At 37.2% G+C, this 24,263-nt stretch overlaps 1 protein-coding gene across 1 annotated transcript; it reads right to left on the bottom strand.

Moving 5' to 3' along the window:
- Window positions 1–410: 410 nt before the first annotated feature.
- LOC117289313 (telomerase protein component 1-like) lies at window positions 411–23,620 on the bottom strand. The gene is made up of 24 exons (XM_033770381.1): window positions 23,557–23,620; window positions 22,132–22,354; window positions 21,666–21,734; window positions 21,178–21,284; window positions 19,452–19,585; window positions 18,885–19,018; window positions 18,177–18,365; window positions 17,250–17,306; window positions 16,506–16,642; window positions 14,931–15,042; window positions 14,481–14,588; window positions 13,698–13,871; window positions 12,703–12,890; window positions 12,134–12,315; window positions 11,499–11,658; window positions 11,174–11,294; window positions 9,942–10,070; window positions 9,324–9,445; window positions 8,626–8,755; window positions 5,067–5,183; window positions 4,123–4,266; window positions 3,217–3,300; window positions 2,327–2,485; window positions 411–1,802 (listed from the first exon to the last, which is right to left on the bottom strand). Exons 2-24 carry the CDS (start codon window positions 22,336–22,338, stop codon window positions 1,695–1,697), a joined length of 3,072 nt encoding a protein of 1,023 aa, XP_033626272.1. The 5' UTR covers window positions 22,339–22,354; window positions 23,557–23,620; the 3' UTR covers window positions 411–1,694.
- Between the last annotated feature and the right edge of the window lie 643 nt (window positions 23,621–24,263).

Below are 24,263 nucleotides of genomic sequence, written 5' to 3'. Positions count from 1 at the left end.
TTATTGGCCCCCATTTTTTTTTTTTTTTTTTAATTTATGAATATGATTGGAAAGATGTTATAAAAAGAATAAACATAATTATTCACATAAACATGCCTACAAAATGTGTGGTTTTTGTATATTCATAGCGAACACGGTCGATGCCGCTTTTGCAGAGCCTTGGACACGGACGGACAGTGTGTCTTTCAATTCAAGGGGCAAATTTATGTTTCTTTAATCACTATACTAACAAATTACAAACACTATAGGTGTTTCTCTGCATGAACAATTCTTGAAAAGAGCAGTTCAAACCAGCAAAAAAAGAGATTTGATGAAGGCAATGTGCCCTTTAAGTCACGCATTAATTTACTAATCTGACAGATTCGATCACATTAACATTCTGATTGTGAAAACATGACAGAAAATGACATGCCAAGTGTTATTTATTTCCCTGTTCTTCCTATACAATATTTATATATATCATCAATATTCTGTACAATTTGAATAAACTTGAAAGAAAAATACAATATTGAATGCTCCACAAGTTTAAAAATTAAACAAATATTTGCTATCATGCATGTGTAAAATTCTCGTGATATTGTATGACTTTAACCAAAAAAAAAAATCACAAATTTGAGATAACCTTTATCAGATGGGACTATAATGGAGCTGAACTCTGTTAACAATCTTTTACTTAAATAATATACTACTATTAATAACTAGTTCTTATAATTTAACAGTAGGCCTACATTTTTTAATAAGGTGTAAAGGCGCTTTAAAAATAAAAATATATATCTGTGAAAAGATTGTTGCTATTGAGACACAAAAAGTTACATTTAAACAAAAATATACATTTTTTTTGTCAATCTAAAAAACAAGATCTATTATTATCTTTGCATTTAGAGAGACTTCCCAACATTTTCAAAGTCTGTGTTCAACTTTAAATGATTTTAAATAATAAACCACAAGGGAAACTGAATGGGGTTGAACAAAGAAAAATTTACTAGAATAGAATATCATAGATAGAATAGATTTATTTATTGTCCATTTATTGAATGATGAAAGGACGTGCAATGCACAAAATATGAATGTAAATTATGTTTAGATATAAAAAACGTTTAAACTTTACCTTAAGAGTATACTCTGATAAATTAATGCTTCAATAATAAAACTCAAACATTTTTAAAAACTTTGCCTGGCAAAAGTGTTCAAGCAGGAAGACTTTTATGTTATTGATACACACAAAGTCAAATGTTTGCGGATAAAAAATGACATCTTTTTCTCAAATCACATTTATACCTAGAAGTGAATTGATTGTTAAAATGCTTCATATATACTATTGAAGGCTGCTGAACTTCTATAACCAAGTTTTTATTGTCATTCATTTCAAGAGTGATTACCAAACATACACCTTCCCTTTACAAAATCCAACTCTAAGTCAATATTTCAGTGTTACAACTTCATTAATATTTTCTCATCAAAACGAAAGAATGTTTTTGAGGGCAAAAAGACTTCAAGTATAATAAATACAAATTTCAGAGTTGGCCAGAGACGTGGTTGGTACCCAGTCACCTTGTAAACAATATGGTTAGATTCAATATTCTGTTCAAACATTATTATGACATTATTTTGCCGCTTTCTCAACAAGTAGACATTGTATTCAGCTGAAACTTTCACATGTGACTTTCATTCAATCTTTCCTTAAATTTTGTCGCTTAAAGTAAAACCTTTTCTTTGGCTCGTTTCTCAGCGACTCTTTTCATCCTGGGTGTATTCAATGAATTGATGACGCGTTGTGTCGATGGATGATCAATCCCCTTCAGCTGCAAAAGATAAGTGGAGGGAAAGTAAATTTGTGTGGTGAGGCCAGATGGGGCCAAACTGTTGGGTATGGGGGTACTCAACTCTTAAAGGTTTTCGGACATTTTTAACAGAATGGTATTTTTAAATGGGAAACACAAAAAATGGTGCGAGTCATGAGCATGCAACAAAGGACCTTGTAATCGGCTCATCAATCCTTTATCGCAACGGCTGTTTAGGACCTTGTCAGCCACTCTAATCCTTATTATAAGATATAGTTTTTTTCAATCCAGGTGTTTTTCATACTCTCATGCCTTGCACGGTCTAATAGATTAAAACTTATCGACCATTGTTACAATATTTAAGCCTGGTTCATAATTTCAGCAAAAGCAAAACGAATTTTGCCGTCACAAGCTTGCAACGAATAATTCGCATCGGTTGACTTGCGCTCAACTTCTGTGAAACATCGCTGCGAAAAACAGCCCTGTGACATCAAAATTTGCCAATGTTTTAGATATTGTACAATGCTTCAATAATTTCAGCTCACCATTATTTTGGATACTTTTCCTCGTTGCCAATGGTCGTAAGCTTCTTCATCTCGCCCCATCTTTAAAAAAAGGATGGCCAAGTTGATGGTAATACGAGAACCTAGGATGCTCATCTCTCCACAGGACTGCATAATTAGCTCTTCGGCTTCTCTGTACAACTACAAGAAAAAAGAACATTTCAGCAATGCGAGTCTTTTGAGATGATAGAGGGCGTCCCACTCATCAGTTCTTTTCTATTGTTCTCAGCAGCAAGAATAATAATAATAATAATAATAATAATAATAATAAAATACTTGATTTATATAGCGCCTAACATAAAGACATCAATATAAACCACAAGGGAAACTGACTGGGTAAATTTGTAAATGATTTTTGGGGTTGAACAAAGAATTGACTAGAGTGGGATTCGAACCAACGACCTCCGGATTAACGTGCCGGCGCTCTACCAACTGAGCTATCTAGCCCTATATTGGCGGTGTCCCTATTTTGTCAATATCTTTGTTCGGGGGTGCCAGTCAGAAGCCATAAAGACAACAGACAAAAGACAATACACAACACTTTCTTAGTTAAGTTGAATTTTTTTCTTTTCTTTTTGTAGGGACTGAGTGTGCTATCCCATCTACACACAGTATTTGTATTGGATCTGTGGCTTCAGTGAACCTTCAGGGTTTATGTATCATGTTAGAAAAGTTTGAGAGCAACCAAAATAAATTTTAATCACTTAATTTAAGCAGTACGACTATGCGCTGGTGTGAATATGTTAGCATACAACGTCAAAAGGTTAAGAAATCCCTTTGACAAAAAAGTACTCTTTTTCTACAGACTTTTATCTACAGTTTAGGTAAAATGAACATAATCTACTTAAATTGATGATTTACAAAGTTTTTACCTTCAAGGCTAATTGTTTATCAGTAGTCCCGCGTAACATGGCTTCAGTCATGATGCAGTCTCCAAGTTGTGCTTGGTCTCCCAACTGGCGAAAATAAACCAAACATAAACACGATTAAACTCCCAACAACACAAGAAACAAAATTATGAAACTTCTTTGACATTTGTGTTGCACCTGAAACTTCTTTTACCAAAACTTATTCCTGCCTGAACCAGAGAAAAGCTACAAACCATTAGAGCATTTTTGCCCCAACATTTGTTTTGTTTCAAAACGAACAAAAGTAAAGTTGGCCTATACACTTTGGCAGCTTGCCATGGCCTTTTGGTAACAATTGAAGCCGTAAATGCACACTTTTATATGCTGCCTATGTGCTCACTTGTTGGAGTAGCCCCAACCTGATTTGATTGGCTATAGACTTCTTAAATTCAGCTTTATTTTAAAAGGAAATTATTTAAAAAGGAGGCAATTTCAGTCCTTATCCCACAAAATACAGCAAGTACATATATACGGTGTGAAGGACCATTGATAAGGTGTGTAGGACTGTCCTTCATTAGCTACATGAGTTGAATTGATCAAGTTTAATGAACAGCTGCAACAAATGTGAAAAATAAAATAAAATTGATGCACGTTCCCCTAAATCTTCAAATGCAAAGCTCAGCTCTCATTGGACAAAACTTCTCCACTGAAACAGAGATGCAGGTCCGAGGGATTACCTAAGGACAGAGGCTTTCCCACTGCACCCGCTCAATGCATGGAGATAAAACGAACAAACAAGAATTGTTGTCAAGTGTGGCGAAGAAAAGGGCAAGACATGGCAAACGTTTTCTATCAATTGCTAATTTTATATACATTTGAGAACATTTTATGAGCCATTTTACGGACATTTTATGTAAGCAATGTACTTACTTCCTTGAATATTTCCTTTGCTTCCTCGATGCTGTCAAAAAAAAGTTTCCTAGATTCAGTTGGAGTCATTGAATTATCACCTCCTAGGTAAATCCAGTTCCGTAGACAAAAGGCCAGGTCAGTGAGTGAAGTGGCACGTTTAAACTGGAAGATTCAATCACACAAAAACCATTATGAATATCAGAGTACCTTCTTTTCTCGTATGCTATAATAATAACAATAATAATAGAAATAATAATTAGCTCTTATATACAGGTAGGCTATTTTACAATATCCGAATCAATCTGCTTTACATCAGTGCCCTGGTCACTGGGCATCAGGGACAAAGGAAAGAACAAAAGAATGCTCCACATACAAGGATATATTTTTGAGAATGTGTAGACACAAGTGTGCATAAATACTTGCAACTAAGGACCTCATTGAATATATAGACCATATTGAATATGACGTCACCGTTCAAATATCTGACCTACAGTTACATGGCGTCTGTGCGCGTGTGGGTGCCTGTGTGCGTGCATGTGCTGTAGAAATCAAACGGGAATACTACGTGAGGCGTGCTTCGTTGATGTACGCGTTTGGACGCGCATACGGTTTGCCCTACAAAAACAACACAGTCTATTGATCCTCTTTTGTTTGTACTAACTTTTTTTCCAACAGCTCTCATTGGTTTTGTATACACTCTCCAATGTGGCCTTTTCCCCAAACAGGGTCCTTCGCTAAAACCGGGACCGTCCTCTTTTGTTACGAGTCACCTGGTATGATCCTGTTTTAATGTCACCCATATACCCACGCAAATACCATGGGTAGATCAGAAACAGTATGCCCTAATTCCGTGGCAAGGCCAAATGTGGGGCATAACAAATCTTAGACAGTTTGAAAGAAAAGACACACTTGTCTTTTAAAAGAGCACGAGAAAGCTTAATAATCTGGCTGAGGGTCCTTACCCTAAACTGTTCTCCTTTGAGGTCTTTACTGAGTTCCAACGCCTTCATTCGATGCTGTATTGCAGGCTTTAAATCTGGCATCATTGCTTTCACAATAAAGTCATGAAGTTGAAATTTCTGTTGGTGAAATTTTTCAGATATCAGGCCTGGGTATTAAACATCTTTGGGGTGAAGGCCATATTTCATTTTGCAAATTATGTCTTCAAATCTAGTTTAAAGACACTGGACACTATTGGTAATTGTCAAAGACCAGTCTTCTCACTTGGTGTATCTCAAAATATGCACAAAATAACAAACCTGTGAAAATTTGAGCTCAATCCGTCATCGAAGTTGCGAGATAATAATGAAAGAAAAAACACCCTTGTCACATGAAGTTGTGTGCTTTCAGATGCTTGATTTTGAGACCTCAAATTCTAAATCTGAGGTCTCAAAATCAAATTCGTGGAAAAATACTTCTTTCTCTATGTTACTTCAGAGGGAGCCGTTTCTCACAATGTTTTATACTATCAACAGCTCCCCATTACTCGTAACCAAGTAGGTTTTTATGCTAATAATTATTTTGAGTAATTACCAATAGTGTCCACTGCCTTTAATCGGAAAACTTTTGAAGGGGCACCAAGGCCATGATGGCGTCTATGTTTAACTTATGGCGTCTATGTTTAACTTCAGGCCTGATGAGATATTAATCAGGAATTCATAAATACCCCAGACAGTTTCTCTACTCCTATTGGTGGATAGCGTGTCACGTGGGTGTGCATAACCTTTTGTTAATGCACACTGAGCTGGCTTCCGCGTGTCGGGCGCGCAAGATTATCACGCGGAACGCGCAAATCATATCTCATCAGTTCTTGTAACCACAAGAATAACCTGTATAAACGGTTCCTCCGCAACCCAACCAATGCCAACGAACTCCGATATAAACAGTATCGGAATCGACTGACTTCTCTGATTCGTAAAGCCAAAAAAGATCACTATGCCTCCAAATTCAGCACCAACGAAGGTAACGCTAAGAGCACTTGGAGAGAAATTAATAACATCTTGGGCAAGAACAAGAAAGTTGAGCTTCCTGATGAAATCACAGACGGCCATAATGTTGCTTCTAACCCATCTTCACAATCCTAATACGTCTTCCTTCTTCTTCATGCCAACTTGTCCCAATGAAATCGTTAAAGTCGGTAAAAGTCTCAAGAGTGTTTCTAGTTGTGGCTTTGATGGCATTAATTATTCTGTTATCAAGTCAGTAATTCCTCTTATTTCTCGACCCCTCGCTCACATTTTCAACCTCTCGCTTTCTACTGGCTCTGTTCCTTTTCAACTAAAAATTGCTAAAGTGATTCATGTATTCAAAAATGGCAGCTCCAAGGAAATCTCTAACTACCGTCCCATCTCTGTCCTTCCCTGTTTCTCTTAAATCTTAGAACGTCTTGTCTATAAACGTCTCTTCAAATTCCTATCTGACCTCAACCTCTTGTTTGACCATCAGTTTGGTTTTCGCAGCAGCTATTCTACAGATCTTGCTCTCACTCATCTCACTGATTCTCTCATCTCTTCACTTAATGATGGTTTGATTTCTGCCGGTGTCTTCATTGACTTATCAAAAGCTTTTGACACCATCGACCATAAAATCATGCTAGCTAAGCTCCACCATTACGGCATCCAAGGTATCGCACTTTCATGGTTTGAAGACTACCTTAGCAACCGGAAACAGTTCACTACATGTAAACAGAAGGATTCTTCCATGAAAGATATCACCCACGGCGTTCCTCAGGGTTCTGTTCTTGGTCCTCTCCTTTTTCTTATTTATGTCAACGATCTTCACCATTGTTCTTCCAAATTGTCTTTTACTCTCTTTGCGGATGACACCACTATTCTTTTTTCTCATTCTGACTTGCCTACTTTGGCTGAAGAGCTGAACAGTGAACTAGTGAAAGTTTCCTCCTGGTTCAGTACAAACAAACTCTCTCTTAACTCTCAAAAAACTAAATACATGATCTTTTCCAAATCAAAGTCTACCATCAATGACGCCAATATCAGCATTAACCATGTTCCTATTGAAAGGGTACATTCAACCAAATTCCTTGGCGATGTTATCGATGACAAACTTTCCTGGACTCAGCACATTTCACACCTCTCGAAAATTACTTCCCGCAATACTGGCATCATGTCTAAGCTTCGCTCCTTTCTGCCCTCTGTTGCCAATGTCTCTCTTTACAACACTTTAAGTCTTCCTTATCTCAATTACTGTAATATTGTTTGGGCATGCACTAGCACCAGTAAACTCCACTCTCCTATGATCATTCAAAAAAGAGCCATCCGGCTGGCAACACTCTCCAAACCACGTGATCACACATTACCTCTTTTTATCAAATTACACACCCTTACACTCTCCGACATTAATAAATCTCAAACAGGCACCTTCATGTACAAATACACTCATAACCTCCTTCCTCGCCTTTTCACGTCTTACTTCACCTTTAAAAAAGACGTTCATAACCACAACACTAGATCTAGTACCAACATGCATGTCCCTTTCGCACGCACATCAAACACATCAAATACTCTCCGTCACTATGGTCCTCGTCTTTGGAATTCGGTTGACCAGACTATCCAAACCTCATCCTCTGTGGCTAGGTTCAAAATATCTTGTAAAAAGTTCCTTATTTCCCAGTATGTGACATATTTCTCATTGTAGTTTTTGCTTGCTTTGTCATTGTCATCTTCTCCAGTAGTTCAATCGCGCGCGTACAAACAACCCACGCGCCTCGAACAAATTCTTCACAAAGTTTTGGAAAAAAATATTTCAAACCTCAAAATTTCAATTGTTAAAGTGTCTATAACTGTATTTGTTAACTTTTTTTAACAAAAGGGCATTTATGAATGGGAATAAAAGAGTAGTGACTCATTCTTCAATGTCCGTTTAAAACCTTGCAGGGCCTTCGGCTCGGGCCTTTATCACACGGCCCTTTATCACACGGCCGCCGACCCTGCCGGCTTTAAACGTACGTTGAAGAACTCGTCGCTACCCTTTTATTAATAATAATAATAAGAAATGCTTATATAGCGCAATTCAGTACTGCAAGTACTCTCAATGCGCTTTACAAAACAAATAAACAAATTAATTTATACAAGAGAAAGCAACAATTTAACTAAACAATACAATATTACAAAAAAGATTTAGTGAATAAGTGAGTTTTGAGATGGGATTTGAAGAGATCCGGGTTTATCTGGGAACGGAGAGTAGCAGGAAGAGAGTTCCAAAGTGTGGGTGCGCTGAAAGCAAAGGTTCTTTTACCGTACGTTTTTGTTCTGTATGGGGGAACTTGTATTCCCTTACTGAGACCCATAAACCGGGGCACAGTACTCCTTTAAAACGCTTGTATGATAGCCAGTAATAAATGGTAAATTTTGACAGAATATTGTGGCCCATATATATATATAATTTCAAGCAAAAAAGACAGTAAAGTATATGGGCTGAAAAACTGTTGTATCATTGGGAATGGGAGTGCTAAAGACTACTAATGAAATAAAACTCTGAACACATTGATTCGGATTAGCTTACCGCATTAGACAATAAAGCAGCCAAGTCATAATTCACCATCATGCGTTCCGGACGATTACCAAGCTCTTCTTCAACAGCAAAAAGCTTCTCCAGCAGTGAAAAGCCACCTTCAAGCTGATTGGACTGCGAACTGTCAACACGAAAAGAAAACACTTGAAAGTATATAAGTAGTTTGCTACAAAACTTTCTTTCAATTGATGTTTGAAGCTTTGCAGAGAGAAATAACCCCAAAGAAATTAAGCCCAGAATCCTACCGGGCATCAAACTGGGATAAAAAAGTCTCGGTGGGATTCCAGTTATTTTAAAACCGGGATCCCGGTTAAGGTCATTCAGTAGAACCAGGATTCCCCGCAGAATATATCACAACCGGGGTCCTGGTGGGACTTTTTTACTGATTTGTTTCAGTGGGAATTTCAGATACATGCGGGTACATCAATTTCAAATGAGGAGTTCATCCCTCCTTACTGCCAGCAGGCCATTCTCCTGTAGATGAGCAGAAACACCGTTCGGATCCCAGTTGTGAATTTTCCTGCAGGAAGTGTTTACTGCACAAGTCGCAGCCACTGGGCTATAAACATATGTTATTTTTATTGTTATGATAAACTTCAATTGATTTTCCTTCATCCCTATTTGCTACCCCCTCCCCTCGTACCCGGTTATCCCGCCCCTTTTTTCCCATTCGTCCTTAACTGACTTACAGGACTCGAGCAACTTTCTCATATAATAGACCAAGGTCCTCCAAGTTGGTTTTTGGGTCATCTTTCGTGACCTCAAGAGCCTTAAGGTAACACTCCTCCATTGTTTTCTGGGTGTCCGATGCCTAGTGGATTGAATAGATACAAAGTTTCACAACACAAGCCTTAATCGACAACCAATAGGCATATTGAATGTTTAACATTATTTCCACCTAATAAACAAACAAGTGTAATATTTTAACCTTAAAACCACTCAAGTTCACAGCGGTATTAAACAATTTGACTGTGCCTCTGCGCTGTATTATTTTCTCAAAACTGTGCTACATTATTTGTCAAAAACTTTATGAACCTTTTATAAAAATTTTTTTTAACTTCCTTGTCACACTGAAACTACAAAGTAAGAACAACAAATACCAAATGGATTTGGTATTTTTTCTAATAGTTTTTCTGAAAGGCTAATCAATTATTTGATTTTCGTGGTGGTAAAACAAATTTGAAACCAGATTATAGAAGTACGAAGGATACCATGCCTCAAATCAGACAGTAGCTTGTGTCTAAGGCTAGACTGTCCGCCATGACACTACACTGAATCCTTCAATGTTATGAATGAACAAAACGCACCTGTCTCCAAAGAGCCAACAACTCTCCGCTAAATGCTTCTATGTAATAATGATGAAATACATCCCAGTCCTTCAGGAATTCTATCAAACGCTTCTTGTCGTTGATCTTAACCAAATGATGTGGGTATTCCTGAAATTTAAAAACATGACATCTCAAAATTAATGCTAATGTCCCCCTTTCCTTCTGTTTACACATAAACTGTAGGCCTACATATATACGGGCTATTCATCCATACAGTTCTCGATCACTCTACAGTTTGCCGAGGCGATCAGCAATTTTCACATTATTGAAAAAGGGTTGACAAGTTTTTGCTTGTTTCACACACATCGCCTGTAAGATGACTGCGATGAATCGCACTCACATCACTTCCAAATTTGCTTTCACATGATGTAAAAACAAGGCATGAGATTCAGGTGTGACACTAAGGATCCACATTTTAGAAGAACACCCGCAGTAAATAATTTAAAGATTCTTTCAGAACGAGTAAATCCACAAGTACACCTAATATAAGAGCAGGATTTCTTTATAGCTTTATGAACATATATACAAATTTATTTGGTTTGCGGTAACACCATATGTGTGTCAACTTGCCAGGTAGAGTTTGTTCTTTAGAGAACTGTCTTTAAAAACCTCTTATATTTTTTACTTAAATTTCAGTAACATATTGTTCAAACAAAAGACGTGCTAGTTTCATGCAGCGCAAGGCTATAGAATGAACTACTCATCCAGTACACATCCTTCGGGCATCACTGCCTCTTTTCATATTCAAATTTACACGCCACCTGGCGGACCATATTATAGTGGAATGCATCCTGATTCCCCTATACGTTAAATAACCACGACGATGTGTTCCCATGTTTCAAACATATAAACAATGTTTACCTGCTATATATACTTTGTACAGCAGGTAAAAGCAATTCTCAACCCTGTGTTATTTGAAGCGTTTTATGCCATTAGGTCAATCTCCCCTATTTAAAGTCCCACATCCTATCAGATTAAAATTTTCACACCCCGTATAGGCCGAGTTATAATCGATCGCGCGATGGTCACGTGATGGTTGAGTGATGAAAATCTTCACGAGCGATCATAAAAAGACACAGTTTTTAGGTCTCAGTGATGACTATGCTGTATTTTTTAGGATCACACTTCAAGATTTCAATCGCGCGACCATCGCGCGACCGACTATAAATTGGCCTCAGACTCTTTCGCTCTCCATAATGAAGAACACCTACCTCTGCCTTCCGCTCCAGATTCGTCACCCCTTCAAAATGGTTGGCCAGTTTGGTATGCCACCAATTGTAGATCCCATCTGAGCTGATTTCAGAGTTGTTCTGTTGACCATTGTCGAAATACCTACAAAAATAATTTTGATCATTTAGTTGTAAATGAATAATATTTTATTAACTTTGCTTTTGTGTGTGACATATACTGATTTAACCTGTTTACTGTCTATTTTCTTAACTTTGTAAATACTTTGTAAATTTGAATGGTGTCAACCTTTTGGTTGTTTTTTATACTCATATAGAATAAACCATTAATAGAGAGTGTTATACTTACTTTGCCCTGACTGCCTTGCTGAGTGCACGATGATAGAAATCCAGCCTCCCCTCTCCACTGTCGCCAAACGGACGTAAAAACGGCTTCAAGGCACGAAAGATGCGAGCCCATTTGTGAGCTGAGAGGGGACTAATGTCTTCCGATGTTTTCTCTCTGTTTTCTGAAAGAAAAAAGTTACTTCTGATTTTCAATGTTTCTCTAAATTTGAAAGGAAAATATTACTTTCTATCCTTTGCCAGTTCTGGCGTCACTTAGACACAGCCCGCTTAATCTTTTCACCCAAACGTTTGAATCTCAGAACTAGGCTTCGTGCACATGAAGCTTTTCTCAGGCATCTGAAAGTACTTAGTTCCATGCAAAAAGTGGTGTTTTATGAGCTCATTATTCTCTTGCAACTTGCAGGAAAAGTTGAGCCCAAATTCTTACCAGTTTGTCACTTTGGGCATATGTTTTGGAATGGCATACACCAAGTGAGGATACTGGTCTTTGACAATAACAAGAAGTATACCCTGCTTATACCTATACATTATAAACATGGCCGATTTGATCGACCTTGCAAAAAATACACAGTCCCCCCCAAAAAAACAAAACAAAAACAACCTTAATTTCTGAGTCAACTTTTTCAGTAAAATTACCTTCCTGTCCCTTTTCTCCCGACTTGTTTTTCCCGGGCATGAGGTTATCCTCATCACCCAAGATGTTCAAGAGCTCTGTCTCAAGGAGTCCGCGGCAGGAACATTCCAGAAGACACAGAGAGGCAATCAGTAACTGCCCGCCATTCTCCTCCTCAAAGCGTGTCAAGACTTGCTCCAACAGACTGAGACAAAAAAGGCGGGAAACAAAGGGACAATTGGGCCAGAATTTCAAGAAAATTCTCACTTGCACTCTACCAGAAATGGACCTGTCATCGTCTTACAGAATTTTGAGATTTAAGATGCCAGCAGAATAAAGGATTACATATAAAGAACATTCCACCTTTTAAAGGACAAGGATCTTATAATTTGTTTGTACCCTTATTATACACATTAAGCACAGTATACTCGGGACTTTCCCGCATCCCGTGAACAAACATAACTCGGAAAAAATACTGAGTTTACGCTACTTACGATTAAGGCTTAAAGCAAATTATATTCTTTATCCTTGATTAAGACTCATCATCGGCAGGAACCTTTGTTTGCTTATATTGATCAAATGAGGGACTTACTTGAGTAATCCGTCGGCTAAGCTGTTGATCTTGTCAGAGAGCTTTTCAAATATTCCGTACACCCTCAGCTCCTCGCATGCCACCGATAGCCACAAAGGATTCTGGGAAGATTCTTTACTGAGTAGACTGGCCATCTGCTCTGCATCAAGACGCTTCTGATAATTTCCAAGAGTCTCTTGAACAATTGCCTGATCATAGAAAATAACATAAGCGGCTGTTTCAAAAATAAAAGGGCAACTGACTGGGGAAATTAGTCGCATCACCTTATAAGGTGATCCCCTGGGTGCCGCATCCAAGATTGTATCGTTAACTTTGGTGTAATCCCTGGTGACATGGCACCCCCGAACAAAGATATTGTCAAAATACGAAGACTGCAAACATAGGGCTAGATATAGCTCAGTTGGTATAGCGCTGGCATGGTAATTCGGATGTCATTGGTTCAAATCCTGCTCTAGTAATTTTGTCTTTGTTCCATCCCAATTTCCTTTTTTTAAATTTTCCTTTTGCATAAAGTATGGCTCGGACTTCATCCCACCTCTGATTCTTCGCAGAACCACCACTTCTATCTGGAAGAAATTATGACATAAATATCTCTCCTAAACTTTTTGTTGATTTATTATTAGTTTGTTACTTAAATTTTGTACTGTTTGTTATTGAAATGTTAAAGTGCATCTGTTTGGGCAGATTGGTTGCCTTTTAAGGTAGGTATGCTATACAAATCTTAAATAATTATCATTGTTAAAACTATATTTCATTTTAAGCATTTTCCGATGAATTTTTAAAAGTTCTTTTCTGTCGTTTTGCCTCTTTGTTGTCAGAAATTAATAAATCATTAAGGGCTAAATGAAGTAAAGTTGTCTAAAGTCAGATTTGATAAATGCAGTCGCTCTACAAACGCTCTATTTAGCCCCAAGTTGGTAGTCTCTATTTTGTCAACATCTTTGTTTGGGGAACAATAAATAAAATGATAAATATAACAACATAAGAAAACAAACCTCTCTGGATGACATGTCCAGCGGAGTGACATACACCTCCAGAGGCTTGTTGGGTCTTGAATGCAATGTCTGATGTTGTGGCGTCTCATCAATCATGGAAAAGATGCAGCGAATCTGAGGACCAAGTTTGCTTGGTAACCAATTCAGTACAGTGGCCTCCTTGCATTCATCAAACTGAGGGGGGCAAAACGAAGCGTGCACATCATGCATTTATTGATATTAAAGTTGCAGGGCCCATTTTTCACCTAAAGAAGGTTTTTTTCTCCCAACACATTTTTAAAGAGGATGCTGTTCTAAAATCGAAAAATTACACAATCTTTCGCATATGCCACAGACAATGCACAAAATACATAACATACATTGTACAACATGCCTGATGTTGGGATCTTGACAATAATTAATGTTTATAGGAGGCGGGGAAAAAACAACTTGTGTTATATTTGTAAAAATGCCATTGTATTTGATATACTTCCAGAGGCATATTATTTTTTTTAAACCAACCAAATGATGGCACCTTTCAAAAAAGAAAAAAACCTTTGAGATTTGTTTGTAGTGCTTTATAAATTTCTGCTCTACCATTCAGGCTTTGGATTGATGATACTCAAGCCTACATCCATATGGACTGTACAGGGGGTAACCCTGTTTCAGCCCTTGGAGTAGAAGGCAACAGCCTCTGGAATCAAATAATTTTAGCCCCCACCTTGAAGTGGCCTTTAGGCCTTGTGTGTCTGGCGACTTGCATAGAAAAACAAAATAATAATAAAAAATAGACAAAAGTCTTACCTGATTGAGGGCATCTATGATAATGATGACAGGCTTGGTGTTGGGGTTTGACAGCACTGCATAAGTGACTTGACATGCTGACTCTAGATCCTTAGGCATCGTTGTATCCTGACAATCAAACAATTCAATCATGGTTATTCCTGTTAAATATTGGTCACATCTACAATATCAAATTTTAATACTTCTAATGATATAATAATATTTATTCGGGGAAAGAATTCACAAGTACATATTCAAACATTTAATAAAAAATCAAAAAAATAGAAATAAAAACTTCTGTTCAACAACAGTGGGATGCCCAGGAGACTGCATAAAAGATCAAATGTCCCTGTCGCTAATAAAAAGGCGTATGTCTCCCAAACCCAGAAAAGCAAAGATATTATCTCTGTTTGTCGCTGTTTTCACTCAAACGCAACCACCAAATGCAATCCTACTCAGAACTAAACTTACATTGACTTCTCCAAGCTCCCTTAAGAGGCGTTTCAAAGTCATCTCAAGATTTGGTGAACCTGGTACGGCACCGACAAAATGGTAGAAGACGTGCCATCCTTGCTCCCCACCCCTGCCATGAGGAAAAGGCAATTGGATTAATAGTTTAAAGAAAACGGAATTGGAACAGTGATCAGATTTACAGCTTTGCATGGGATGGTGTAGAGGTAAGGCTATCTTTGTCTTTGAAAATCTTTGTCTTAATAATAATAATAATAATAATAATAATAATAATAATAATAATAATAATAATAATAATAATAATAATAATAATAAGAACAAATTAAGCACACTTTCTAATAAAATACTTGAGGCACTACAGAAAAGAAACTACCAAAGTGTCGCGTCAAGCTCTCTACAGAAAACTACACTAAAACAATAGTTTTTTATGTAAATAACTTGCAGTAAACAGAAGTTTTTTGAGTTGAGTTTGAAATGTGTTGAGAGAATGAGTGTTTCTGATGTTGTTTGGTAGCTTGTTATAATAAATATGATGCAATGTGAGAAAATGATTTCTGGTCGCCATTATAGTTGGTGGTACATGCAGATAAGGTACATGGCAAGTTGGGAAAATGGATTGAAAATCCACTTTTCACCTCGTCATTGTAAACTCACCCTTTACACCTTGTTTTTCAACTACCACAAGCCAGAGCAGAAAAGTGTTTTCTTTCACTGTGTAGTACTGCTGAAATAGCTTGAGGCTATCTTGGGTGTCTGGGTGCAAAGTGTGTTTTAATTCAAGGAGTATTCACCAAGTTTGAAGGTGTTAACACAGCTTGATAGATTACTGTTTAATGGTGGGGAAGTTTGGTTTATTGACCAGCCCTTTTTTCAAGTTCGTTTCACCTCTGCTAAGGTCAGCAATGTACTGGTCAGCACATTGTGAATAGACCATGATAGACCAATGTTTACATTTGGAGTAGAGCTTGATAAAGTGGATTATAACCCCCATGAGACCATAGAGTGGGGGAATTAAGTGGGAAATGACATTCCAGAGAATTATTCACCAATTAACAAGGTTTAGCTGTGCTTGTTGGGGATTCCCCTGAAATCCAAGGTTAAATTTACCCATGAAAGAGTACATGGAGTGGGGGTTCGCCCAGATGTTCTTGGCTGTGGCTGCTTTATGCACTGTAGCACTTTGTACATTATTGTAAACCATTATAAGGTGCTGAATAAGTGGGTCTCAGAATTCATCACTATATCTTTCTGGAAATTTGTACATACTCAGCGCCTTGAGTACAGTACCTTGTTTGGTAGATACGTGCGCTATAAGACTTCAATATTATTATTATATTATTGTTATTATTATTACCATTAAATGTAATTAAGAAATAAAGCATAATTGTAATCCAGCCGCAGTTTGGGATGGCTCAGAATCATGTTCAGAGACAAGAGGTGAAACCTCACAAAATACCTGTCCTTTTTTTATTGAAAAATTGTGACGCAATTTCTTTATTTGAAGTGTCAGAGAAAAGCTACATTAAAGCCAGGTCGCTGAGGGTATGTTAGCGCACGAAATCAAACAGACTGTACCCTGGTATTTCTTTGGTGAGTGCCTTTGCTACCGTCACATCAGCTACCCTTGCCATAATTGAGGATTTGCCAGTCCCAGGTCCTCCTAAGAGTAGCAAGGGAACATCAACACCGATCCCTATGATGTGCTCTTTCATCTAAACAGAAATTCACAAATCAAAATATGGCTCATATAAAGTTTCAATTATTATAACTGTGTTTATCGGTGTAAAGGGTTAACAGCAAAGAATAATATTCATCATGGTCAAGTTATTTCATAACTCATAAGTCCTTTCTCTATATGCATAATGGTCTTATAAAACCAACATAAAGAAAAGCAGAGACTTAGAGGGAATGTGTATCCATTTGGTAATCACTCTTAATGGCAATAAATGGCAATAAAAACTGTTTGTTAAAAGCAGCTTTTGATAGTATACAGCATTTTGAGAACAATTTATTTTCAAGATGTGGTTCTATAAAAAACAGTTTTTATGCCAGAAATTCTTAATCTGAGAAGCAGTACTGCTTAATTATGCATCTCAGATTGTGTACTGTATTAAGGATTATTCTTCCTGCATGGACATTTTTGGCCCAGATTTTTGGCGATATATCAAAAATGCAACCACATTTTGAATAAACTTTCAGAGGTTAATTTAATCAAACAATTCCCCCAAAAACAAAGGTATAAAGACTTTGCAGAATGAGAGGTACCTGAACAAAAAGGTACCAATTTGTTATGAAATTGAAAAAGGAGAGACGTCCTACCTGTTCCAGAATGTTGGTCCTTCCCAAGACCGAGGCACTACGGTTCTTCATGAAGGACTGAGGACATAAACAGGAGAACAGAGTAACGAAAATGAAGTAAGAACGATCACAAAAGACAAAAATTTCACAGAATGTTTTTTGTTTTAACATGCCTGACCTTAATTAAACATGGTCTTCAAGGCTAAATTGAGTTTTGTGATGCACCCATTTTCTAATAGACAGAATCCTCATGAAAGTGGGGGAAAATTCTCTAAGGCTTCGTGTTAAATTGGTCACTTTATTACATTTTTTTGCAGAGCAGAGCTTGAAACTCGACGTCATCACACAGTATACATACATGTATAAATATGTCTGTACATTCCAAACAAGGAATTTAATTCTATTTTGATTGAATATCATTCAGGATGGAACTGAAAATTCTTTATAGAAAATGTACAGACAATATATTTGAAATGTCATCAAATATTTTGGGATTTTTACAAAAAACAGCAGTTGAAAGGTACAAAACACAGTGGTGTTTTACACCATTTTAAGGGAAATATCAAGTTTGAGTTTGATTTTGTTTTTGATAAAAACCATTGGATGACTCCTTTAATAGAAAGCAATTACTCCTGGGTTGCCTTTTTGCTACTGCTCATGGTCACTCATTATTAGCCTCCACTGGAGAGAAACATAGGAGGTGGCTAAGGACAATTAACCTATGTGATGTGGTTGCAATTTCCAGAGCATTGCTTTGCAAGCTTTTTGGTGCAAGGAGCATGAAACCATTCCAATCTCGGCATGACTTGCACCAACATTCTTTCATTAGTCCGTGTTTCCTTATAAAGTTAGAGACTTCTAACCGTTAGGTCACAGTGAATGGACAATGCATGAAGGGGCAGAGCCTATATATAGATCAGTCTTTATTATCAAACCAAGATGACCAACCTCATGAGCTTCTTTGGCTTGTTGGTAAGGGTCCAGAACACCATCTTCAAGAGGATACTGTTCTGTGATCCTCCTCTGGAAGAATTCATACACCATCTTTCCTAAGGTCTTCTCCAACCCGTTGAATTCCACCTTTCCCTGGTTATTGACTCCGTCAAATTCACAGTTGTAGAAACTCACTTGGTCTTTCTGAGAGGTTCAAATAAACAATATCGTTCAAAATGAAAAGTTTCTTCAATTTTGTATAGATTTTATTTTTATTTTTATTTTAATTTTATCTTATTCATAAAACAATACAACAAACATGAACAAAATCACATACCAAGAAAATAAATAAAGGGGGAATAACACTAACAGACAGTCCAGTATATCCTACTTATTTAAAAAAATTAATTTTGAAGAGCAGTCCACTTGTTATACAATTGTGCAGGTTGTTGTTGTTTAAAGCATTTTTTTTCCTCCAATGTGTAGTAAAACTTAACCAAGTTCAAAAAGGAGGTCATATTAGGTTTCTTGTTCTTAAATCTACAGTCATAGCTTCCTTTGCCAAAATAATACATACATTTTTTACAAAAGTACCTCAGATTTATGTACATCTATGCCAAAAATAATTGATTTTTTTCGTTCAGTTGTGAAGGTGATGGGAGGGCGATAGAATGGCAGCTATTTCTCAATCTGCAATAAACCAGACATAAACAAAGATTTTACCCTGAATCGATCCTTCAGCATCTGCTTCAACATCTGCAGCTTAGCAGGAGCGATGGGATTAACATCCACAAAATCCTTGTGATGTTCTTTAGGAACTTCTTGTAGAAAACTAGAATCTCGTATCATAAACAGCGCTGGAAAGCAACCCAAGATAAGATGTCGTTTTGTTTACTGATTTGTTTGGCTATTACAAATCCAAAAGCACAATTATAGCGCTAAGAACAGGAATGAATGGAACCAAAAAGAAATTTTTTTGGTAGGAAAACCCCAAAATGGGGAAAACCCATGCACGCTATAAGGATGGACTGAAAAACTCAATCAACATGTACCTGTGGCCTGAGGTTGGATTCGAATCGGAGTCCACAGAGGTCAAAAGCAAGGAAAGAAAACCACCGAGATGAACCAGCCTCATCTTGTTGGAATGTATAGAGAAGCGATATGAATGGGTTCTTACAAGCCCACAGTAACTTTCTCTTTTTGAAGCGATAGCTTGTGAAAATAGCTGATGTTTATTCAGTTCTCAACATTGAATACAGCAATTAACATGCATTACGTAATTACACTCACAGTTGAAATTGTCTTTACGGTAGGCACCATGCATGATCTCCATTTCTGTGACGGACAAACCCTGAATCCAGCGATAGTCGGAACGGATTGATGGTGGCACCTCCATCTGATTAGGAATCCAACCACAACGCTCACTAAATGTCATCCAAGAAAAACAACATTTAGAAATTAGTTCTAGAATTAGCTTCACAGATCGCCATAATAAAATGTTTTGCTCTGTGTGGGTTATTTAACTTCAAAAGAAGTATCTTGTACAATAGTTTGTTTTATTTATTTGAAATGTCATTCCCAAGTTAAAAGTCACAGTTAACGGAAATGAAGAACAACGTATCAAGTAACATGCACCGACAATGAGTTCCAGAGAGATGCAGTATGTGGGACAGAGCTGTACTATGATTCTAAGCATGCGTTGTAGGATAAAATAATAATGAAAAATGAAAAACAATCAAAAGTTAATTGTGTTTTCAGATGAAGTACAAGTAGACTTTTGTTGTTGTTGCAATTTCACAGCTATTCAGACTGGAAAAGTTGTACTCAGACTACAAAGGCGGGAAGATTACCATGCCTGCTCTGATTTCATAGTGTGCCCGATCCCATTTCAAGGTACTGGACACTATTACCATGCCTGCTCTGATTTCATAGTGTGCCCGATCCCATTTCAAGGTACTGGACACTATTGGTAATAGGAGACTTTCCAACGCTAGGTGGCAGCAGACATACCGGGTAAATTTCCATTGTTTACGTAGTTCTGAACATGCGCATAATTCTGAGAACAATGGATTTACCCGGTAAGTCTGCTGCCCTCTATCGTCCCAGAAAGTCTCCTATTGTCAAAGACTAGCCTTCTCACTTGGGTGTATCCCAACATATGCATATAAAATAACAAACCTCTGAAAATTGTGGCTCAATGGTCATCGAAGTTGCAAGAGAATAATGAAACAAAAAACACCCTTGTTGCACAAAATAAATGTGTGTGCTTTCATGCGTAATAAAATGCTTTTTAGGCCTAAAGTATTTGGCCTAAAGCTTTAGGCCTGAAGTATGGTGAGTGACAAACTACCCCTTTCTCAAAAATTACATCCCTTCAGAGGGAGCCGTTTTTGTACTATCAACAGCTCTCGATTGCTTGTTACCAAGTAATTTTTTATGCTAACAATTATTTTGAGTAACTACCAAAAGTGTCCAGTGCCAAAAAGTGTCCAGTGCCAAAAAGTGTCCAGTCCAACAGAATCAAACAAACATGCAAAGACCTAATCAACTTATCTATTAATAAGTGCATTTATTAATTCCAAACGAGAGTCAAAGATTGACCTGCTTGTTAATCTTGACCTGTTGGATCAATGGAGACCTGAGCTTGTGGACTATTTGCTCTTGAGTTGTTGTGACAAAAGATGCAAACACTGTCAGAGGAGGAAAGAAAACAGAAAGGCTAAACAACAAAAATCAGAAGAATTAAAACAGAGATTAGAAAAAACATGGTAGGATCAACAAACAAAAACAAACACAGAAAAAAAGGTAAAGTTAGAAATCACAATTTGGGCCTTTTAGCTGCCATTTTATGAATAAATGAACGGATACCATCACTTTCTTTTTTCTTTGAATTCCTAAACACCACCAGAAAAAAACTAATCCGTAAAACAAATCCATAAAACAAAGCAACACTTATTTTGGAATATTTCAAAATGGAAAGGAGGTTGTGTTGCGCGAGTAGATACTGTCCTTATACCTTGTAAGATTCAGGAAGAATGGCATAACGTTATCTTGATAACATCTGTCAATTTCACCCAGACATGTCCGAAGTGTTTCTTCTGTTGTAGTGTCCTTTGGAATTCCCTACAAAAAAACAAAAACAAAAAAACCCAAAAACAATTTATACCAAGGACTCACAACTAAATTACAAATTATTTGGAAAACTTGGAAGAACAAAAGTTGGTGCTGAATAAGTTTTGAAAAGAGTTGGGCCCAATTTCATACAGTTTCTTATAGGTTACCAGCCAATTAATGTCAATAATGTACAATTTGTGACTGTTATCCTTATTTATGCTGAGCAGATAATGTGTCAAGCAATATTTTCTGCTTAAGCAGCTCTATGAAATTGGGCACAGGGCAGAATTTGAAGCAATTGAACCAAAACAAATGCAAGAAAAGTGTTGTAAGCTCATAAGCTTAGTATCTTATTTGAGGAAGTTGTTGTCTGTTGCCATGGTTACTCACCCATCTGAGGTCACAGTCTACAAGATGAAGACGTCTCTTCTCACACCACACACGCAGATCAGGAAATACCTTTGGTAAGAGATACAAAAAACAAAACATTAATTTGAAATGTTTTGGGCAACTAAAATACACTTGTGCAATATAACCAACCCAAAGGATGTAAAATATTATGTCATTTCTAATTTGGCAGAGATTTTGGGAAGAAATTTACAACAGCTAACTCTATTTTCTCAGAATTTTTTTGTTACAAATTTATGCAAAGTGAAAATTAACAAGTAATCAGTCACATGTACGATGATGTTTCATTTTCTAAGGTCAGCAAAAGTTTTGCCCAGTTAAGTTTGTGTCCAGCTAATTGCGGCTGCAGCTATGGGTCTGGCTTGATTGTCCCATGAACATGAAGCATAAGGGGCCCATACCCTGAGCAACAGCCGCAGCCATTAATTTGAGCACAGCCTGAACTGACCTCTTTGATCAGTATTTCTCTCTCAGCATGGAAGTCTCTGAAAGTGGACGACACAAAGATCCTGACTGTTTTCCACCCTGAGCGACGAATGACCAGTTTCTTGTCGTTCGTCTTAGTGGATGAGTCCACTGTGCGTCTGACTTGATTCCACATGGTGTTGACATCGGATTGGTAGCTCCCTGCAGCATTGGACGAACCACAGCCCATGATTCAGAATAATGTCCTATGGATGTAAAATAGAAGAAAACGAATTGTATAAAAACTTTTACTTATTCATTAACACCATTAGCCACTAGCAATAGCCACTAGCCAAAGCCACTAGTCTCTTAAGCCAGATCACTGTCCTCATCACTGTATAGACTTGACCTCATGTGTGCGGAAGTGACAAACAGACACATCCAAGTTTCTGACAAACCCCTTTATTTTTTACATTAAATTCAAAGGGCAATTTTGAAGATGAACCTTGATAATTTACGGAATCTCAAGTGTTAAAGACACTATTGGTAATTACTCAAAATAATTATCAGCATAAAACCTCACTTGGTAACGAGTAATGGGGAGAGGTTGATAGTACAAAACATTGTGAGAAATGGCTCCCTCTGCATCAGTGACGTAGTTTTCGAGAAAGAAGTAAGCTTCCACGAATTTGATTTCAAGACCTCAAGTTTAGAATTTGAGGTCTCGAAATCAAGCATCTGAAAGCACACAACTTTGTGTGATAAGGGTGTTTTTTTTCTTTCATAGTTATCTCGCAACTCCGACGACCAATCGAGCTCAAATTTTCACAGGTTTGTTATTTTATGCATATGTTGAGATACACCAAGTGAGAAGACTGGATTTTGACAATATTACCAATAGTGTCCACTGCATTTAAATGTTCGAGGAGAGCAACGAACTAGTGTTTTATGTAAGAAAAGGTCCAAACTATTTTTGGGGGTAAAAAAAACCCCCAAAAAACCAACAAACTAATGTATTATATTATAGCCCTTTGACTGTTAATTATGAGTGAAGGTAGGTCACAAGGATTCGGAAACTCTCTTAGCTCTTTTTAATTATTTTTTTTAATTATTCAACAATATTGATCGAACACTCCCCAAAATTTTATTTTTTATTTTAACCCTTGAACTTGGTACATTTTTATAACTACACTGTAGGTTTCGTTCTGCTATCGTCTCCCGTATTGAACTAGCGGAACGAAACCTTTAAATTAACAGGGATCTAGATTAGATGTCGATGTTATTTTAAAATGTACCAAGTTCAAGGGTAACTGTAAGTGATGCAAACAGAAAGTAAATGAGGCCATACTGTGTTAAATTACCCAATACAAAAATTAAATATTGCCGATATTGAAAAAAACAAAAACAAAACCAAAAACAACACGAATAAAAAGGTACAGTTTATTATTACTATATAGGATGTATTTACCTTTTGCAACTGGCGAAGAAGGAAGTCGGACACAAGCAGAAAACAGTAACCAACACTACTTACAGTTCACCACATTCCACAACAGCCAGGTGAAAATATTAAATTTGTTTATAAAACGGGAGAGTGGAAATTAGCTGCGTGTCCCCGGTCATCGCTTTACTACTAAATAATAAAGACTCGCTTATTTAGTGCATGCAACACATTATGCACACGACGTACAGGCTACATGTTTTTTGTTAAATTTGACCTTCCCTCTTTGGAATTTGTGTTGTGCTTATTATTATTTCTCACACACATGCACACCACTCATCAGAGTGCATTGTGTACGGTTGCCATAGTTTCTATGAAATGAACTTGTAGCAGTCCTCACAATAAAAGCCGAAAGGCTGCTGATGGAAATACCTTTCACTTTCGTTTTATCCGTTTATAAAGGCCTACTGCTTTAGGGCAAAGTGTTGAAATCGCTGACCAACAAAATATAAGGAAAAAAAAATGATATGGGCAGTTTTTCTCTCTCTCCAGAGACTTGGCCTAGTTTGTGAGTGTACTGTATAAAGGCGGGATGGCAGGAAGGGGAGTAGGGGTTTTCTTTTGGTTTTTTTCTTCCTCTGAGGTGTGTTGAATATTTTGGGCCTTTCTTTCACAAGTTGTAAACAGATGGAGGAGAATTGTCCCGAATCCCCTCTATGCATGCAATCTTTGGCAAA

The sequence above is a fragment of the Asterias rubens genome, chromosome 4 (genome assembly GCF_902459465.1).
Source record: "Asterias rubens chromosome 4, eAstRub1.3, whole genome shotgun sequence".
In the NCBI taxonomy this organism is placed as follows: Eukaryota; Metazoa; Echinodermata; class Asteroidea; order Forcipulatida; family Asteriidae; genus Asterias; species Asterias rubens.
The sequence above is the reverse complement of the archived record's forward strand: the minus strand, read 5'-3'. Positions and strand labels throughout refer to the sequence as shown.